Source organism: Calidris pugnax, unplaced genomic scaffold (genome assembly GCF_001431845.1).
Source record: "Calidris pugnax isolate Ruff unplaced genomic scaffold, ASM143184v1 scaffold69, whole genome shotgun sequence".
In the NCBI taxonomy this organism is placed as follows: Eukaryota; Metazoa; Chordata; class Aves; order Charadriiformes; family Scolopacidae; genus Calidris; species Calidris pugnax.
Genome location: NW_015090859.1, coordinates 2,915,821 through 2,936,134, shown reverse-complemented (window position 1 = coordinate 2,936,134; position 20,314 = coordinate 2,915,821). Strand labels below are relative to the sequence as shown.

General features: G+C 40.5%; 1 protein-coding gene across 1 annotated transcript in view; it reads left to right on the top strand.

Moving 5' to 3' along the window:
- The window catches only part of COL4A2 (collagen, type IV, alpha 2), a 153,936-nt gene that overhangs the window by 93,225 nt on the left and 40,397 nt on the right, over positions 1-20,314 (top strand). Inside the window, exons 4-17 of the mRNA XM_014944116.1 lie at positions 3,963-4,097; positions 4,180-4,224; positions 6,327-6,443; positions 7,162-7,233; positions 8,740-8,775; positions 8,868-8,930; positions 11,626-11,661; positions 12,304-12,345; positions 12,867-12,941; positions 14,121-14,165; positions 15,364-15,426; positions 16,185-16,229; positions 18,595-18,648; positions 18,918-18,984. Coding sequence (XP_014799602.1) covers positions 3,963-4,097; positions 4,180-4,224; positions 6,327-6,443; positions 7,162-7,233; positions 8,740-8,775; positions 8,868-8,930; positions 11,626-11,661; positions 12,304-12,345; positions 12,867-12,941; positions 14,121-14,165; positions 15,364-15,426; positions 16,185-16,229; positions 18,595-18,648; positions 18,918-18,984 — 895 coding nt within the window. The remainder of the gene's footprint in view (positions 1-3,962; positions 4,098-4,179; positions 4,225-6,326; positions 6,444-7,161; positions 7,234-8,739; positions 8,776-8,867; positions 8,931-11,625; positions 11,662-12,303; positions 12,346-12,866; positions 12,942-14,120; positions 14,166-15,363; positions 15,427-16,184; positions 16,230-18,594; positions 18,649-18,917; positions 18,985-20,314) is intronic.

Here is a 20,314-nt window from a genome sequence, read left to right as displayed (position 1 = left end):
ACGTCACTGGACAAGCGACAATGTATATACAACATTGCAAATATTTTCTGGGAAGATTTCCTCCAGGCTTCCTAAATTTCTGACCTTTGCTCCTCTCTGTAAATAGCTTTTGCACATGGCTGGGTCGGCCACATGAATTGTGCGAGACCTCTTCCAGTCAGCTGAAGCCTCAGGAAGAGCAAAGCGAGGGCTGCCTATTTAGGAGTGCACCCTGACATTAGGAGCTTTGTAATTCATCTGGACAGTCGTGGAAATTTTTTATAAGGACAAAGGAAGAACTTCTTGTTGGTCTTTAAGGTATTCTGTCAGCCCACTTTTTCCTTTTCTTTTCACGTACTCCCTCCGAGGTGCTGGCTGTAGGATGCCGGGCACACTTAGGTAAAGCCTCTTAGCACTGGCCTGTAAATCCAGTGGTGGGTGACATGGGGTCATCGTGCCATGTTCTGGATTCAGGAAGAGTTCCAGTTTACCCCAGTGAAATGGGAAGCCTTCTGCTGGAGAGCACCACGGGCCAGAGCACGTTTCTGCATTGCTTTATCGTTTAAGGAAAGGGAGTACCAGAGCAACTACTTTGTGAGTTGTCTAAAATATAACAGATAAGGATAGCATGTTTCCCTAGGCTTGCTTCATTTTTATTTTATTTTTTTTTGACCTGGAAATTTAATCCGACACAATTTCACAGCTTTGGAGAATTTTGTAGGATTTCTGACCCTCCAGGAGCACAAGCAGAGCAGTACCATGTGTGGCATGTTTCACACCGGGGACTTTGGGAAGCTACTAATTGAGTCATGCTTTATTTGGCTAAACCTTTCAAATTGATTGTCTTTGCTTAAATCTCCTCAATGACCTTTGTGGAAGAGAGAATGTTCTTAGGTCATTTGCTAATGAAAAAGGGACATAGTTGTTCAACAAAAGATCTAACATAAAGGAAGGCGAGTAAAAGCTGACAAGTCTGAGTTAACGAAGGTTAACAAAGTTAATTCAGTTAACAAACCAAGGTACTAATTGGCTGAAGAATTGCACAAACATTGTCATGATATGAAGTACTTCTCCAGCTCTGACTGTAGCTTCATGCTAAACTGCTCCCAGAAGGATCAATTCTCATCTTTATTCCAAACAATATTAAATAACCCCTATTCCTCAAAAAATGATCAGATAATTACTAGGAAAGCATGGGGAAGGAGCGTTGGTGTTGCCCACCTGTCTTCCTCATTTTCCATTCCTTCTTTTCTTTTTTGGCTTTCAGGTACTTAAAAAATGAAGTGGTATTTTCACTGTACAGAATCCATGTTTTCCTTTCTTTGTGGAAGTAACTGAAACATTTATTTTCAGATCCTCTCGAAATTAAATTGCAACTGGAGCCAGCTCAAATCTCTACAATTCAATTAGGGTAATTGGTGTTCTTTGCAGGTGCATGAGATACGCTTTCATCCTTTTCAACGGCTCCTTTCCAGATCTGGATGTATGGGAAAGAACAAACTAGCTTAAGTATTTAATTCAGTTTTAGGACTTTATAGTAAGATGGAAATATTTTATACTGATATTTGCATAAAAATTTATGCTGCTCTACAGAAAACAATAAAGAACACAGACTGTGCATTTTTAAATGAATGAAACACCTATTATTTCCCTAAAAAGGCAGTTTCATGGTGTATGCTCATATGTAGTCTCTTAATTCCTTTATACTTAATTTTTTAGCCATAGTAGGTAAGAAAAGTCAAGAAAAAGTGGCATCAGAAAAGTGTTCTTTTTCCTGATCTTGGAGGATCTGGTGATACTGATGAATATTGGTTCAGATTTAAATCATTATTCTAGTGCATCTAATCAACATCTTTCCATTTAAGTCAGATAACTAAGAAAAGTATGTCTGCCGTGAATCTGTTTAGTCAAGGATCTGCACCTCTATGGGATAACTTTTAGAGATTCACTGAATTTTAAAAAACTGAAAACTCCTGATGGGGAGAAAGATGAATCCGTAATAGCCAGTTGTGGCTGGCATAAGGAAATGAGCAGCTGCTTGTTCAGATGCATATGCCTCCAGCCAACACAAATCGTATTATATTTTATATGTATTCATATAAACGTTGCTAATTCTGAATTTGTTAACCTGAAAAGGAGTTGGCCTTCTAGCACCTAATAATCCACAAGACCAGGTTTTGTTTAGAAGTAGGGATGTTATATAAAGTTGGGCTTGGTTGTAAGCAGAGGAGAAACTCTGAAATCCATGCTGTCCTTTGGCAATGTTCCTAAACCATCAGTTTTGTCAAATTAATCATAACAGTATATCAAAACATCCATACTGTGAGAGATCCATCCTGGTGGCTTGTCCCAAGAAACTGCAGGTAATTCATTCTTCGTACTACCTCATTTCTAGTGTTCTTCCAAGAAAATTGCACTGAGTTTTGTACTTTGTTTGACTATGTCGTCTTCTCAGTATGGACTCATTTGATGCAATACAATAAGATTTAAAATACAAAAACCTACTCCAACTGTTGTGACAGCCATTTTCCACGAAAGCAGTGTGGAAAATTGATTCATTTTTAAAATGAGAAGAAAGCTGTGTTTCAGTCATAGTGTTTGTTTGGGTTTGCAGTATTAAGACAAGTGTAGCATAGATAAATATTAGTTATAAATAGATGATTGACAGTGTAGTTTTGAAAGTGTGTCACAAATGCATCTATCCTTCCATATGAGAATATAATAAAGTTTGCCTAAAGTAAGTAAGTCATTGTTCAGTAACTTTACTATGACTTTCTGCATACAAAGAAATTGGGGTATCTTCAGGTTCATTTCTTCAAGTCCCCCCACTGCCCTCCTCCACTCCTTGCACCTCAATTGCATTAAATGAAGTGGGACTATTCTAGCTCTTTCTTTCCAGGCATGGGTGAGAGTGTAAGTATTTTATACTGAAACAAGATGTCATTTTTTTATCGGCTGATTTGTATAAGTGTATATCTATCTGCTCATGTTTTGCTGTAATTCTTGCTTTGTGAGATATCGATGCTGTTGCAGACTGGTCTGTGTAAAAATCTAATTGCATTTTAAGAATACTTTCATTAGAATCAGCTTAATTAGAACACGTTGGTAAATGATGCTTTGCGCCATTGAAGCATATTTCTCCAGAAAAGATTGCAGCAATTTACTATTAGTGTCATTAGTGCACCAAGTGCTGTCGAGCATGTAAACCATATGGGCCTTTGGTGACACTGCGTCTGGAACGGCTTTCAAATACTTTGGTTCACAGATCTCAGACATACTGTCACAACCCATTACTTAAACCACCATTGTGTCATTGCAAAATGATTTTTTTTTTTCTTTTCCCCATTGAGCCTTGTGATGTTGGCAGCCAACAGGGGATTATTTTTAAACAATGTTTGAAGTGGCCTGAAGAGCCGAACTGGCGCTGGAAAGGAGAATGACAAGGGAGCCCCACGCCCAACTCTGCGACCTGCGTGAATGCCTGCGCGGCTAATCATTTTCAGGCTCCACTGCTAAATAGAAATATCATCCCCAAAGAGGCAGAAATCCCTGCCATTAAATATCAGGCTCCATTTGCAAGAAATATGACCACTAAGCAAATTTCACAGTTAAGTATATTTTATTTGCTTGGAGTGTAATTGGTTATGTTGTAGGTCAGTGAGAATCACTCTTGAGAAGCCTTATTCCCAAGAAAACACTTTTTTTTTTTTCATAAAGTCGCCATGAATATTCAGGTAGTTAATGTTGATTTGAGTGTTAATTTCCATATATTGATTTTGCCACACACAATCTGGTCACTGTTGCTGGAGTTTCTCTGCATGGTAATGATGACATTCATCAAAGAGTCTGGCCTACTGGAATGGAAGAAGATTCTGTGATTATCATCTCCTCAAGAGATTGACCCCGTTGCAGCAACGATAACTAATCCAGCTTCATGCATTACAACTGTTCCTAAATAAATGCTTTTTTATTATTTTTATCAGGGCCAGCCAGGACTTCTTGGATCACAGGGGTTCACTGGACCACCAGGATTGATGGGGATCCCAGGACTGCAAGGTCCCAAAGGTCACAAAGGTGAAAGAGGATATCCAGGAATAAGTGGACCCAAAGGAGAAGTGGTAACTTTTGAATATCAGATGTTTTAGCTAATGAGCAAAATACTGGGCAGAACATCGTTTTAATTGTGCTGTTTCACTCTAGGGGCAAAGAGGAGTCACTGGATTCCCCGGGGCAGATGGCATTCCTGTAAGTAGCCAGTTACCTCATCTTTAAAAAATCACCAACTGCGAATATTGCAGGCTAGTTTAAAGCCTTTGTACTTTAATTAAAACCTCTGAGCTAAATTCTGCATCAGCCACGTATGCACTTTTAAGCTAAGGGTATTTCTTGAAGTGAGTGGAACCACAGATACACAATAAAAGAGCGGAATCTCTGCTCCCTCTCATTCCCTTAGATAATTAAGGTCCATTTGCTTTGTCTTGTGGAGAAATCCCCTTGTAAAGGGGACAAGAAAGGATGGAAATTTCCTTTGTCCATGGAGGTTACCCAGCTAAGCAAGTTCTTTTGTAGGAAAGAGCAATGAGATAAGTACTTCACATGTCTTAAGCTTGTGAGCAAAGGACACCAGTGGGTCATTCCTTAATTATTGCAGAGTTGCAAAGCACATAGAAAGACCAATAATTTAAAGAATATTAACCACTGTTATTTGCTTTATAGCTCATATGGCATGCTTGAGATAGTCTTAAAAAATTTACTGACACTAAACAGTGTCAAACTTTGAACAAATTGACCAGGTCCATGAAACTCAAGCATTCAAAGAGGAAAACCGGGTAAAGTTCACTGCACAGTATTTTCCCAGCTTACACTTCTTTACATCTTGTGTCATAAAATAACAAAGAAATCTGAGTCACTGGAATCCCTGGACAGAGTTCCCAGGCTTGGGTTTCCTTTGTAGTGCTCCCTGACACCGGGGCCCCGCTCTGCAGCCCACGCATCCACATCCACTCTGCTTTCACCCTTTTTTTGTTTCCAGAAGAGCTCCCTATCGAGTTTCAGGGCTTTCTCTCTCACAATCTTCCTCCTCTCCCTCTTTCCCATTCCTGTTAAGACTCCTGAAGCCAAGGATCTTATTCATCTCACCACGTCATACTGAGTTTTTTCTAAGCACTCTAACGTCCTGGGAAGGCGAGTAAATCGCTGCCCTGCCAAGCTCCATGTGGCTACAGCTGGACCTTGCTCTTACCTGAGCAAGTTTTCTTTTTTGGCCCTGCCTTCCCGGCCTCTGCACATCGTGTTACGAGGGATGAATACCTTCAGAAAGCACTTGAACCTGCACGCTCTTTGTGTCCTGTCCTCAAGCCCACTTGCCCTTTCTACTCACTCACATTCTCTGACCAGCTTTCCCGGGGCCAAGATTTAACACTTGACCATCAGAAGGTGGATAGGTAGGCACCTGTACGAACTGTAATGGCACAGTGCTAGGATGTGGGGCTGGAGGCCAAGAGAGGATGGTGGCAAGCCTGAATCTCTTCTGGGGCGAAGAATGTACTTGATGCAGCTAGATAAGGACATGGGCAGATTTCTTTTTCTTCTAAGCAAGGGAGCAGAAGCAAAGAAAAAGCTCTTGCTCTAGATAGAGGAGAAGGGACAAATGTTTTATGCTAGTTTCTGGGTTTTCTGACTGAGTCCCCTGGAAGAAAGAGCTGCTCAAGGGCAGATTTGCTTCTCATCAGCCTCAGTGCAAACCAGAAGCAAGAGCAATTAAGGTGAATGTAGGCTCAGCAATGAAAATCCAGTATGAGACAGGAGTAACTTTTTCAGAGGCTCCATGTGGAGCTTCTGCAGTGCCCCCGGCTTCCTTGCTTTGAGCCCTGCTGTTTTCTTCCATGCTTAAGCCTCATCATGACACTCAATCTAGCTCCAAAAGCATCTCTGACTTTTTTCCCGGCTTGGAAGCTGTTCAAAGCCAGTGAGGAACCTTTCTTCCCACTCTTGCAGTGTGAAGCACTGAAATGCTTAACAATCCCCATTCTTGGTGGCTCCCCGCACAGCAGCCTCATCTGGCTTAGTTCTCTGCTTAACAGAGCCTGCATTGAACATAGCTTTCCTACCCTTTCTGAAAGGTCCTTCACTGCTCATTTTTTCATGCTGTCTGGGGCATCTGGTTCAAGCTGCAGCTATATTAAAAAAAGACACTGTCTGTTTCTGTCTTTGAAAATCATAGTTTCCCATGGATCCAAGCCTTGGGCTTAATGTGAGAATGTCTAAATACTGTGTGACTACAGGAAAAGGAAAACTAGAAACAGATGGATAGATAAACACTTTTTTTTTTTTTTTTTCCTCCACAGGGTCATCCAGGGCAGCCAGGATCAAGGGGGAAACCGGGTCATGATGGCTGTAATGGGACAGTAGGTGACCCTGGTGACTCAGGAACTCCTGGACTTGCTGGTTTCCCTGGTACTATTGTAAGTAGCCCTCAGTAAGTGAGTACCTGGAGCTAAGACCATTGCTGAAATGAGTTTCATTCACGTGTGTGTGGGAAGTGCATGAGACTTCTCTTATTGGAACTCCCTTTTGGCCTAGCAGAGCATCCATGTGGAATTTCCATGGACACACTGCACTATGCTTAGTTATTAAATTGCAGCCAGATCTGGGCAGTCTGCCCAGAGCTATACCTGTCACGTAGGTCTTGTGGGGAGATTACTTCAGGAAAACCTGCACAGCTTTACCCAACAGTAATAAAAGAAGATTAAACTCACAGTTCCTGATTAAAATAACCTTTTCCTTCTCTGACCTGTGGCCAAAGTATTGGTTTTCCGTGGCGCAATACGTAGGATCGTGCCGAGGTGAGCAGTGGGGCTCCTGGCTTTACCAGGCCCCGTGTCAGCCCTGGGGAGCCATGGCTGCTGCTCTAACGCAGAGGGGCGACCCTGTAATACCACTCCCAGCTAATGGGGGTTTCTTCCCCTGGGATTGGAAATTCCTTCTTTTATGTACTATGAGGGTTTTCACTTTGTTTTTAAACCATGACTTTCCAAAGCTAGGCACAGCCTCTTCCTCTAAACAGCAGTATGTATATACTCATGAAAACCCCAGCAAGTATTTTTCATTACTCTCAGCTGTCTACGTGTTAACATATATGATATGTAAGCTTACTTCTGTTATTTTTTTGGTCACCTCCAGGGGGTCCAGGGGCCAAAGGGCCAGAAGGGGGAGCCTTACATACTGCCACCGGACATCGCAAGCCAATACAGGGTATGTCTGTAACTCCTGGGAGTTATTCATGCTCAGTGCTGTTTTACAAGCAGGTGATGGAGAGCTATTTTTCCTTACACTCTGATGGACACATCCCAAGAGGCACTGTTTGATTCTTTGTAGGTTTTGCAAGGCAGCTTCTGCTTTCTCTGGTAACAGCAAAGTCTATCTGATATCCAGGGAAAAAAATCTCTCCACTCAGTTATTTGCAAGGAATTCCAGCCAACTGGTGGATTGCAGCAGCACTAGAGATGTTGTCGTTCAAGAATTACCCTCTTTATTCAATGACCACCTTTGTATCATGCATGGCAAAATCATTCTTTTGCCATATTTTGTCCACTGAATGATTCTATTTAATATTAGCATCCTTTCTGTATAATTTTCATGCAGGAACTTGGTTGATTTGGGACAGAATAAGCTTCAATATATTATTTACTTATTTAGTAAACCCCAAGTATTCCCATGGGTGTTTTTACTGTATCTAATCCTTAAAACCTGTTTTGTAATCACGTGTAGCTTTTTCTCATACATATAATCTTGTATAATTTGAAGGTACCAAAGATAAGGGGTTACATATGCTGAGTATAAATTGTGATGAATTTATGTACAACACTGCATCTGAGCTGTACTCAGCACAGAAGGGATCTGCTGACGTTGTTTATGTGCCAGTGATGTGTGCCAAAATAGGTTTCTCTGTTGACGCATTTCTAAGTTGCCTGAATTTTTCAATGGAATTTTCTTTTCCTTTCAGAAGCTCCTTAAATCTGCACTTATTAGTACTTAGGAATTATTAAGAATCACTCAGGTGTATTGTGACCAAGGATGGATACTGACATCTGTATTCTTTTCATAAAGTACTTGGTTCCACAAATTATTCTGTTAACTAAACTCAAATTAACTAGATAGTTAGGACGCTATTTGAAATGATTGAAGGTGTCTGGACTGAATACCACATTATTTATGGGTATTAGAAGGTCTTGCGCTAGAACATTTTTGGATCCTATTTCAAAAAACGTTTCAACATGTACTGCAGTTAAAATATGTGGTCACTGAAAACAGTATGTTCCAAATGCTTTTAGTGACTCAGAAGAGAATCAAAATGATTCGGTAATTCCCATGCAACTCATGAAAAATGAGCTTGTACATTTCAGCTAAGGTTATAGCCCAAATTAAGCCACTGGTTAGACAGGATTTTTCAAAAAAAGAATTAAATGTGGTCTGTTGTCCATTTCAGCCTTCTAGTTTGGATCCCTAACTTCCATAGCCAACTTACACTCCTACTGTATTGCAAGCAACTATACTATATATAATAAGTATAAAATCCATGTAGTGCACATTCAGTTATCTCAACACCTGTATTGAATGCATCTGTATGTAAGGGTTTGTGTAGCATTGTATGCTATGATTAGTTTTTGGAATGAGAAAAAAAGGAATGAGTGAGGAAAAGATTTTATTCAATATTGTATATAGTATTTATTGCAATTTTTACTTCTGCTTTTTTTTTAGGGGGAACCTGGGGATCCAGGGTTCATTGGCTTTCCAGTAAGTAGTATTACTGTGAATGTGATAAAATGTCATTAGTAACTGATATCAGAACAACATTAATTGATGGCTGGGTTTCTTTTTGTTTAAAGGGGCCTGTGGGTACGCTGGGTATTCAAGGACCTGTAGGTCCAAGAGGAGAGCGAGGAAGACCAGTAAGTATGTTTAAAATATGTTCTGTAGGAAATTAACCTAACAGAAGAATCATCTCAGCAAGTTCCATTATGTTGGATTGTAACCTAGCAAGTGGATAGAAAAAACAGGTTAGAAATAGCAAGTAGGTGTCCCTGGATGCAAAACCTTTTAAAGAGCACTGGAAGACCCTGATTCTACAAGGATGAACATTGCAAAAAGAGGAATCGTTGCTTTCACGCTGTATTGCCAGAGGCTTTTGATTTACGTTGTATTTCTTTAACCTTCTTTAAGAGTCATGTTTGTAAAGATTATTGAATGCAGTCCATAAGTCCTACTTATAACAGATATGTATATTAGCTCTCCACACTTCCCACAGGAGATAGAATAAATAACATTCTTCATTAGTATTTAAAATGCAATTTTATTTTTAAACTGCTTTTCAGTCATTTTTTCCAAAATCAACATTTACAGCATTGACGTTAACAACCATTGCTGAATAGTTCTTTGGGAAGATTGTGTTCTCTTCAGATACAATTTTCTACATTTCTTATTACTATGGTTAATGGTTTTGTGGGTTAGAAGCAGATGTTCAAATTAAATTTATTTCTTTTTTTTAAAGCTTGCTTTATTTTCCTGTAAGAACTTTATAGCATTTTCTTTTTTGTTTGTTTGTTTGTTTGCTTTTTCAAAATTCACTTCAGTCCTGGTCTACATCACTATTTTGGGCAATAAAATAAAATAATTCAGTGCTGTTTATACACATCATCCACAGCTGTTTGCAGGGACACCCTCCCTGTCCCCACGAAAAACACAAATAATTTCTAGGACTAAATCCACAGAAGGCTAAGCCATTCCAAAATTGATTCTCTGCAGTGCCTGTTTTATCATCTGGACTAAACTGCATCTTGTCTTTCTCCTCTGGTCCTCCTGAAGGGAAATCATAGAATCATAGAATAGAATGGTTAGAGTTGGAAGGGACCTTAAATATCATCCAGTTCCAACCCCCCCTGCCATGGGCAGGGACACCTCCCGTTCGACCAGGTTGCTCAAATCCCCGACCAACCTGGTCTTGAACACTTCCAGGGATGGGGCATCCACTTCTCTGGGCAACCTGTTCCAGCACCTCACCGCCCTCACAGTAAAGAATTTCTTTCTAGTATCTAATAGAAATCTCCCCTCTTTCAGTTTAAAACCGTTACCCCTCATCCTATCGCTACACTCCCTGATAAAGAGTCCCTCCCCATCTTTCCTGTAGGTCCCCTTTAGGTAGACTGTTATAAGGTCTCCCCGGAGCCTTCTCTTCTCCAGGGTGAACAAGCCCAACTCTCTCAGCCTGTCTTCATAGAAGTTCTCAGGCCCTCTGATCAAATAGCCTCCATCCTTTACTTACTCTTTCTTTAGAGTGAATCCACAAGGTTCATGAGCTTCACAGAGGAGCACAGCTTGCAATGACTCATATTTCCAGTGCACTGCCTTGGATGAACCATAAGAATATGTTATGAACCATATGTTTTCTGAGCCCCATGATTACATCCCTCCGATTGCCATCTCGGCAACATCTTTTTTGAACACTCTTCCAGGGTAGATGGATCACCATCGTCTCCAGCTCTTAATAAAATATATCCAACTATATTTACTGTTTCTAAAGCAGTGGCTCATCTGTGAGAGGGGCCTGGAAGTGTTTCCCAGGTCTGAGCTTGCATTACTCCTCTTCTCTAAATCCTCAATCCCACATGAAGGCAAGCATGGCTCCCCCAAGTTCCTGCAGGGCCTCCAGGCAGCAGGATGCCCTGCACAGTGCATCTGCCCAGTAGATTAGGCAGTGGCTCGCAGACTACTTGGCTAACCAAAATTTATTCAAAAGTAACTTTTTTTTCAGAAGTAGTCAGTTGTTTATGCTCAGGAAGATACGTAGCAAGGCAGAGATGCATAGCAAGTTCAGGTCCCACCTGAATGTTGTTATCTTTTCCTTGCAAGTCGGGCTTGATTTTGCATAACGCAGTTACATCCCCTCCAGGGCTCAGTAGGTGGATGGTTTGATCTGCAGCTCACTCGCTTTTCTATGCCTCTTCTTCAACATTTTCCTCTCAGAGTAGCTTGTGCTTCTTATTTACCTCACCTTGCCCACGTTTGACGTGTTTTTTAATGTGTACAACCTGTTAACTACCATAGCTGACTGAAGCAAGGCAGGCTGCCTCTCCAATAAGTGAGCTTTCCTGCTGCTCTTCTTCTGTGACTCTGGGAGCTTTTTTTCCTGTTATACTTTCATTTCCCACCACCTTCCTTTGATGTCATTCTGTACAATACCAAATAAGTAATCTGAGATGCATATGGTACTTCAACTCCCTTTACAGACTGTTGCAGTACTAAGACACCAGTCTAGTGAAGTGCTTAAAGATGTGCTTACCTTTAAGTATGAGCTTAAAATGTTATTAAGTCAGGATCCGAAAGCACAAGTTCTTATTACTTGAAATAAAAATGGGATTTCTAAGTCTAAGCTGGGACACCGTTATTCTGTTAGGAAAGATTACGATGTGACTTACAAGGGTATTTTTCAGAATAGTAACGACAGCTAAAGTAGTGAGGGTATCACATTGAATGCTGAGGAATACACTGCCTTCTAAACATATATTTTAGACATAAAGTAACTGACCTCCTGCATGCACTGATTAGAAAGCAACAAGTAACTTGCTCTCCCCTATTGTGTTTCCCCAGGGACCACCAGGGCCCCCAGGACCACAAGGACCACAAGTAAGTCTTTGTGTCAGAGTTGTTTATGTTGATTTTGTGTCACTGAGGTTTATCCAAGACCCACTTGAAGGCAGTAAAGTAAAGATCCAAAGGCTGTGTAGCACAAGACCTTCTGTGTTGGCTGCATACCACGAGAACTTAATCTTACACTTGGATCACCTACTCTGAAAAGATTAAACCAGTTCTAGAGCCAGATTTAATTTGCTACTGTAGTCACAGTAGCTTCCCATGAACAGAGAATTCTTGCAGTCTTTACAGGATTCAATTATATCTCAGTGGAAAAAATATACGAGTTCATTGTTCCAGCCCACTTAGGTATTTTCATTTAACATTCAGGGCTTTTAAAAAACTTGCAAAAGAAATGCTTGATCTTTTCACATTACTCAGTGAATGACTCAAAATCTGTTGTAAGAAGCACTAGTAGCATGAGATTTTAATTACAGTTGTCTTTTCTGAATGTTTAGGTCTATAAAAATACTTTTAAATCTATAAAAATGCTTTGAGGTTACTTGATTGCAGTTCTTCACTGGTGTCCGACAAACTTGTAAGCCTGGAAAGGCCTTTAAGCATGTTTAAATTTGGATTCTACATTAGAAAATGGAGTTGTACACTTAGTAAATCTTGACCTATTGTTTTTTTCAGGGCAACAGGGGCCTTGGCTTCTTTGGAGAAAAAGGTGAACAGGTAAAGGAAAACTACTGAATTAATATCACTGCTAAAGGGCAGGATGATGTTATTTGCTATTTATAAGGGAACCTATTTTAAATACTCTCTTAATTTGCAATTGCATCATGTAAATACAAGAGAAAAACGAACAAATATAGCTTTGAAAGTAATGAGAGTCCCCATAAGGAATGTGACAGCTGATTTAACTTCTGCATGCCTAGGTCTAGCTGTGTCCTCCTTTACACCAACACAGAGGTAACACTTGTGAAATTTCTAGAGCCAGACCACTTTATAAAAAGATATAATCCTTACAGTCATTCTGGAAACAAACAGGGCAAGAGCAAGTATTGCTATTTGTTAATCCCAGCACAAAATGAATTTGTCTTGCCATAAGTGCATTCAGAGGTTTAGAACTGTACTCCTAGCAGGAGCAAATCCGTGTTGCTCCTTTTGTTGCAGTTTCTTAGACCCTGTGCTGATCAACGGCTTGCCAAGGTATTATAACTATTAGTAAACATACCTTTATACTTTTCCTGCAGGGCTCCCCAGGTCCTCCAGGTCCACCTGGGCTTCCTACAAAAGAATTGTTGGGTGTCCCCTCTGACAAATACAAGGTAACTACAGTGCATTTTACCAAACTACGCGAGGAACCAAGAGGTCTACAGTACCAAAACTAAAATATTGTAGAAATATGCTTTTACGTATAGTACTTAGAAGACTTCAGTATATCAAAAGAGAAATCTTCTACTTTCCTGTGTTTATTGAAACTATGTTGGCTAAAGTCATTCAGAAAGGACTTCTCGCGGCCTAGAGGAGCCTTAGGCAAACTTGTTCTTTTTTGTTTTAAGTGTGCAACTTCTCATTTTACAAGCAGAAGTGCCTGCTGAGAAATCATTCAATATCTTATTTTTCATACTAGTGAGTTAGATTTTCTTCCTGTAAAAGGAGCATATCGTTACGGAAGTTATCTGAATTATTGTGTTTGTTTATATAACTTGTCTATGTGGTGCAGATATTTGTATACTTACAGTTAAGGCTTGCTAATACATTTTGGAGAATTCCACAAGAGCAAGATGCCATTTATTCTCATCTATTGCTTGTTGCTGGGAGCAGAGGTACACATACCCCGTGTGCATATATTCTGTATCAGACACCAACTGACAGACCAATAGTTTTTCATCCCAATTTTGAAGTTAGAAAGTTCACGTGGCTCGTTTAATTTCTGCTGTAAGATAAGTAAATTGATATGATACTGAAAGATCTAAAAATGGCTTTGACAGTCTGCACTCGGCGTTACGTAACATACATGCTGGGATTTCCATGACTAAGCAGAGATGTCTGCATATGAGCTACTTATCTGGAGAGCCTTTATATTCAATGGAGATCTCATCAATATAGTGAATAGACTTTAGGCTATGATTTGTCTCATCCCAACAGGAACTCTTGCTTTTGATCAGACAATTCATAGATAATCAGTAGGTAAAAATGGGAGAACGGGCATTTATTTATAGGCATTACTCAGGCACCCACCACCCAGATATCTCACGAACAAGCCCAGAAACAACCTGAAGTGTTCACATTCCTAGAAAAAATTTCAGAAAAGCTATCAAATATTTTTTTAAAAGGCAACTTTAAAAACTTCTTATGAAAACACGCATTTCATATGACAAGTGTATGAACAAAGAGCAGCACAAGAGTGGTGTTTTTTCTCTTGATAAACGTTTGTCACTGTGTTGTAGAAGTTACTGAAATGTGAATAGGAATGGCTAAGATATCTTTTTCTTTCTTGTTAGGGTGAGAGAGGAGACCGTGGACAAAAAGGGGAACCTGGAGAGCCAGTAAGTGAAGTGGAGGAGAACAAAGACAAATAATAATATTGGAGTTAATACTGGTGCATTCTTCATCGCAATAATGCAATATGGATACGGAGCAACCTAAGCATAGACATAAGTTCTGATGCTTTAGAAAAACTGAACAACATGGTGTGTAATAAATTCCACAGTGCAATCAGTTGCTCTCTTACTGGTTTAATGAAATAAGATTTTTCCCTCAGACATTTTTTAATTTTAGCTTTAACTATTAGTAAATCTCATTATTGCTGCTGATCTCCTGATCTATGTTTAAAATTTCCTTTAAATTTCATTACATAAGTATAAATGGAAACTTTCTCAGTCCTTTTCAGTCTACTCTCCAGCACATACAGACTTTTGGTCTTACTGGTCATTAACCTGTTGAGTAAGTGAACAGTAATCCCGTGTGTTGCTGTGTCATTTAGATCTGTCAACCAGACTTGACTGACTGTGGTTTAGTTAACTCACAGGCAACCTGTAGACTGTCTAAATAGCTTTGCCATTGAGCGGTTCCTTTTTACTTCCCAGACTGGTTTAAAATACAGTCTTTACCAATTAGGGATGCCTCACTGAGTGTTTTACAGAGCTTTATTTTCTCAGATGGTCTGGTCAGCTTCTCCATAAGGTTATGGGAGAAGGTCGCAGTGTGAGCCCTGATGCCCTCCATGTGCAGTTGCTAGCCAGTTCTTCAGCTGTTGGCCAGATTTTACACACATAAATTTTTTTTTTACTACATTAGGAAAACTGTGGATTTTATGCTGATGTAGCAAAAGGGGATATGTGTTTCTTCCTTTTTTTTTTTTTTTTTAATAGTCGGATGGAGAGCAGCATGCATGTGTTTGCCAAATAGCTCTCTGAAGCTACAGTTTGGGCATAAGCTGAGTTGCTTAATTGGTTGTATAGCTGAGCAATTGCTTTGGCTCTTCTTCAGAGTTGCAACCACAGAAGAAATAAGGAGATGATAGGAGGGAAACCCTGTCCTGTCCCTAATGGCCTGCTCCTGCTATTGTAGTGAAGGAAGCATGTTACACTTAATTTTAAGGAAAACAGTTCTTTCACATGCAGCTATTATTAGGTCCTCCATGTGTTACAATGTTTCCTTCCTGTTTAGCTTCCATAAAACAGTGTCACAATTTTTTTGCACATAATGCAGAAATACGTTAAACTGACTTGTAATGTTTCCTAGGGTGTACTTCTCCGTACTCCTGAAAAAGGTGAAGAAGGGGTAATAGGCTTCCCAGGACAAAGGGTGAGTGATGCATTAAAGGTAAAATTCACCCAGCTGAATCTGCAAATCCAAGCTGAGAGTTTGCCTTCAGGAACAAGACACAGATTAACAAACTATAGAAATGATAGTTCTTCAGCCCATCGGGTTGTGGCCAGCTCTGCACTGCCTGATACAGGAAAGTGAAAAGGCCATTTTGAAATGGTAGTGGGAGGAAGGCCCCACGGGACTCACAGGAGTGCCCATACCATCACTGGGGAACCTTGTGCATCTCTTACCTAAAGCTGTGCTCACTAACCACAGCTACTGTCCTGGTCCTCAGCACAGCCTGTATTTCACTCTTCTCATCTTAGCTCTCTTTGGACCATGGTTAACAAACATGAGTTTGACTCCAGTTACTTGTTACCCCAGAAAAAAGGCTAGTTTAAATACTACTACCTTGCAGCACCTATGGATGCTTTTTGGGGGGCAATGCTTCTAAAGTGCTTAAGTAGAGTGAGAGCAGTACTCAGCATACATTTTTTAAAAAATCTAGCTGTCTTTAAAATCTTCATGGTCAATTTACAATGTATTGCTTAAGAGATAAAAACCAAATACCAGATTAGATTTCCAACCTGTTCTGTTTGCACCATATATGAATCTCATTTTAAAAGTATCTGAACTCTGTTAATGTTAGAGTTTTGCACTGTCAGATTTATTCTATCAAAGAAATAATAGTGGTTCTTAACGATTAGGATGTTAGGATGTCACTTTATTTTGCTAATGTTGTTTTGCCTTCATAGGGACTGCCTGGCATCAATGGTTTTCCAGGACTCAGTGGAGAAAGAGTGAGTATTTCATACAAGAACAGTTGTTTCTAACACATATGTAGACAATCTGTCTGAAAAGTAAACTGTAGAGGACAAATTCTGCCTGTAACTACACCAGCTGTAATCTAACAAATATCATCTGGATTCATCCATCATTGTAATTTTGGGTCAGTTAGTTTTCTCATCAGCGATTTAAAAAAAAAAAAAAAAAAGCCTATAATTAAAGTCTCTTTTTCTTAAAACATGAACATGTTTTAAGAGCAGTACAGAGAGGTGTCATTTACATTGTTCCTATTACTGCGACCATGATTTCTATAATTCTCTTCCTACATGCAGAAACTTACATTTTTGAATAGCTTTCTGCGGATGTGATTGAGATGTATGGTTATCTTGAATATCACAAAAGAAGAAGAGAAGGAAACTGATAAATATACCAGTTAAATCTCTGTCCCCATGGAAACACACCCAAATATTTAAAATAGCATTCTGTCAGACAGAGAAGAGTTCATACTTTCTGTTTGTGCTCAGAAAAGGCTTCTTCAGTCAGCATTGGAAATCACTTCCATGAGATATTCAAATAGCTGTGGGATGCGTGACTTTTCCATGCTTCTCCATCCTTAGTTGCTTAAGGATTTGTTCTGCCACCAAGGCATAACAATAATAACATGAAACACATGGGACATGAAAGTACATGAAATATGAAAAATAACATTGGCACAGCTATTTGGTCTGATGACAAAACATGAAATATGAAAAATAACATTGGCACAGCTATTCAATTCGATCACAAAACCTGGTGGTGTGGAAGGGAATATGCTATCAGTAATGTATACATGGAGAGGCTGATGCAAAAGCCATTAAAGCCCACTGGTTGACCTTAACATAGGTTCATGCTCCAGTCCAAAATGGTCAGTGGCTTCCCCTTCCTGAGGGTGAATATTGGCAAGAATTTTAGTGGACAGCACATTGGTTTGGATGGAGTATCATTGTGTAGCATGTTCATGAGAGGGGACAGCCTCATTTTTGTTGACTTTGGAGTGATTCGATTTTTAAGAAAGAAAAAAGGATGGCTGAGTCCTGCCTGCACACTGATGAAGTCGCAATTAATTAGGAAGCTGCTGGCTTCTCTCTCAGGCCACCAGCTCCACCTAGTGTAGAGAGATTTTGCGCTCAAGAGGCTCCGTTTCTGATGGTGTGACGTGCAGTTGCCATTCCGGGAAGGTCTCTGAAGTTGCCATTCTGTGTGTGGTCCCGTTTGTGGCATCTTGCTGAGAGCTGTGGTATTTGTAGTGCTTCAAAACTGCATAAGTGATTTACAGAGTGGGTTATTTACATTTCAAGTGTGCTGACTGTGAAGCTTGGGAGATGCTGAATTTAAAAAAAAAAAGGACTAATATTCTAACTAGTATGAATTATACAAATCTACTGGTTTCAGTGAACTTGTGTTAATTGATAACAGTTGGTGATGTGGCCACTGTTTTCTACTAAAAGCACACCTTTTTAATACTAGTCTTTTTCCAGAGTATGTGCGAACATTTTCTATAGGGAACAAAAGTTGTCAAGGAGCTGAGTAAAGCACACAGAAGAGATCATCTCTTCTGTGTCAACATCTCTGAAATCCACACTTTGTGCAACACCAGCAGCTGAAATACATTCCTGTGTGATAGGAGGTGCCACATTTTGCCACATGTATTTTGGATTTCAAACCGAAAGAACGAAGTGGGCAGGACCTTAAATATTACATCATTTGCTGGGGTAGGGATGGAAATTTTTCCATGGGATATGGCATGCCCTGGGCTGGGAGCGGTGGATGAAGGTGCCTTCAGAGATCATCTTGAGTTCTTCTTATTCATCCAGGGAAGTCCTCTTTGACCAAACAGGCTCCAACCACCTGGAAAACAGCAAAAAAGGACCTGTGCACTTCAGGGCTACTTCACTGCTCGCTGTTTGCATTCCAGTGAAAATGTGTCCACTCACAGTGGTTCAGACTCATTTAGTCTTCTTGCAGCAGGGATGGTGCGTTCTGGTTGCCTGGCCCACGTGTCTTAGGGTCAACTGGCACGGTGGCCCTTTCTCCTCTCCCACCCTGCAGCCTCCATGGGACGGTGTGAGTGTAGATGGTCCTTCCATCGGCACCACTGCTGGGGGCGACAGAGCCTGCACCACAGCAGGTCCCTCTGGCCTTTGACAGGAGTTAGGCTTGGTCCAAGAGGTGGAATATCAAAACATGAGGGGACTTAATGGTGCTACCCAAATTCCTACACCCCAGGGAGACAAACTGCTCAGCTCTGTTGCATAACTAACATCGGAGGATGGCGGCCCCCAAATAATTTTACCCTCTTTCTGATAAAGGAAAAGTCAATCATTTTTATGTGTATTACAGGGTTTTCCAGGATTTGATGGCCCACCAGGTGGCTACGGTCCTAGGGGAAGCAAGGTACTGCTTTACTTTCGTTTGCTAGAAGCAATAAATCAGGTGTCATTTTTCTTTCTTTTCTTTTCTGTCATGTAATGACAATTGTGTTTGTTGTCATTGTAGAATCGGTTAAGTGGTTTGTTGACTTGAAATCTCTGAGATGTCTTAAAAGTTACCTCAGTACTTTTCAAAAATTGTTTCTTTGTGTTTCATGGATGTACCTTTCCATTTTAAAAGAAATTCTCTAGAATAATGTGCTTAGATGTGATAATTCCAACTTCTGTTAACAGGGGGAGCAAGGCGAGATGGGTCCCCCAGGACCAGTTTCCTATTTTCCTTCCCGCATCCCAAGGAAAGGTACGTTGTCTTTGCTTAGATTGCTTACCTCAGCTGGCTTTTACTACCTTCTACATAGATCAAAAGCATGGAATTCTGAGAAATCAACTCCCTGAAAAACTGTGGTTTGCTGAACTGCTCCAGAAGGTATAATTGCCTTCTGAAAGAGTGCCCTAATCACCTTTTTGCAGGCAGGTGGCTTCTTTGACTCTGCTGCTGAAGCTGGATTGCTATACAAAAGGCATCCATGCATTCCTGTGTCTGCAGGGAAGAAACAAGCAAAAAAGTGTGTTACTTTGTTGTCCAGTGAAAGGAAAAATGGGAGAGTCTGCCTTCTGTGTCCTGTTTCAGAGACTCCAGAGAAAATGCAGCAATGGCAGCGCAGCAGAGACCATTCTTACAATCTAATACTTAGAAAGAAAAAAAGAAAAAAAAAAAACACAAATAAACCCCAAAACATTAAAAAAAAGCCTTGAGGAATAGAAAAGGAATTTTTTTTTTCCTTTTTTTGAATTGACAAACTTCCTTTATGGTCTTTTCACTAGGCTTGTAGCACCCACTATCAGCTGTCCTGAAGAGCTGTGGTAGCTCTGGCTGCCCAGACTAGAAACACAGAGAAGGTGATATCAGTTTGCCAAGGCCAAAACTATTCCAGGGAAGGTGCCAGCAAGCAGCAAGGATGATTGTGTGCCATTGCCCCAGCCTGTGTCCTCACACCATTGAGTTTACTTGTCTCGTTGAAACCCAGAGCCTAACAATGAATGGTTCCCTTCCTCCCAGAGAAAAGGGCAAGAGGCCCAAAACATTGTTCAAATCATCCTGAATACCCTGCCAGGCTTTTAGGAGCAAGAGAAACTGTGTAGAGAGAGGAGGAAGCAGGCAGGGGGGCTGGACACACCATATGTCCTCTGGTGTCGTTGACCTTTGATAAAAGGACAGTACTTTCTGCAGGCAATAGCTGGGCCCAGGCCCATGCTTTTGGTACTGGGGAGCAGAGGAAAGCTCACATATCATACATCTCTTACAGTGGGAGCTTCTTGTAGGAAAAAGGAGGGGCTCTCCTCAGAGAGCTGGTCTTCTGTGCTTCCCAAGAGCAATGTAGCTCTAGCAGCATATTAGTAAGAGCTGAGAGATAGTCTGCCTCTTCCTGGGCTTGGTGGCTCCACACCATTCCTGTCACAGGCCATGCTCAGCTCCCAGGTGTTTGGGCTTTACTGAAATCTCTCAGATACGTTTCTTTATTCAGGCTGAGGCAACATGAGGTAGCAGGTTTTTGCATTTCTACAGCTGCCTTTAGGAAACGATTGTAGATTCTAGTTTTCTGAAGCCCTTGAAGTTCCTAGTTTTTACT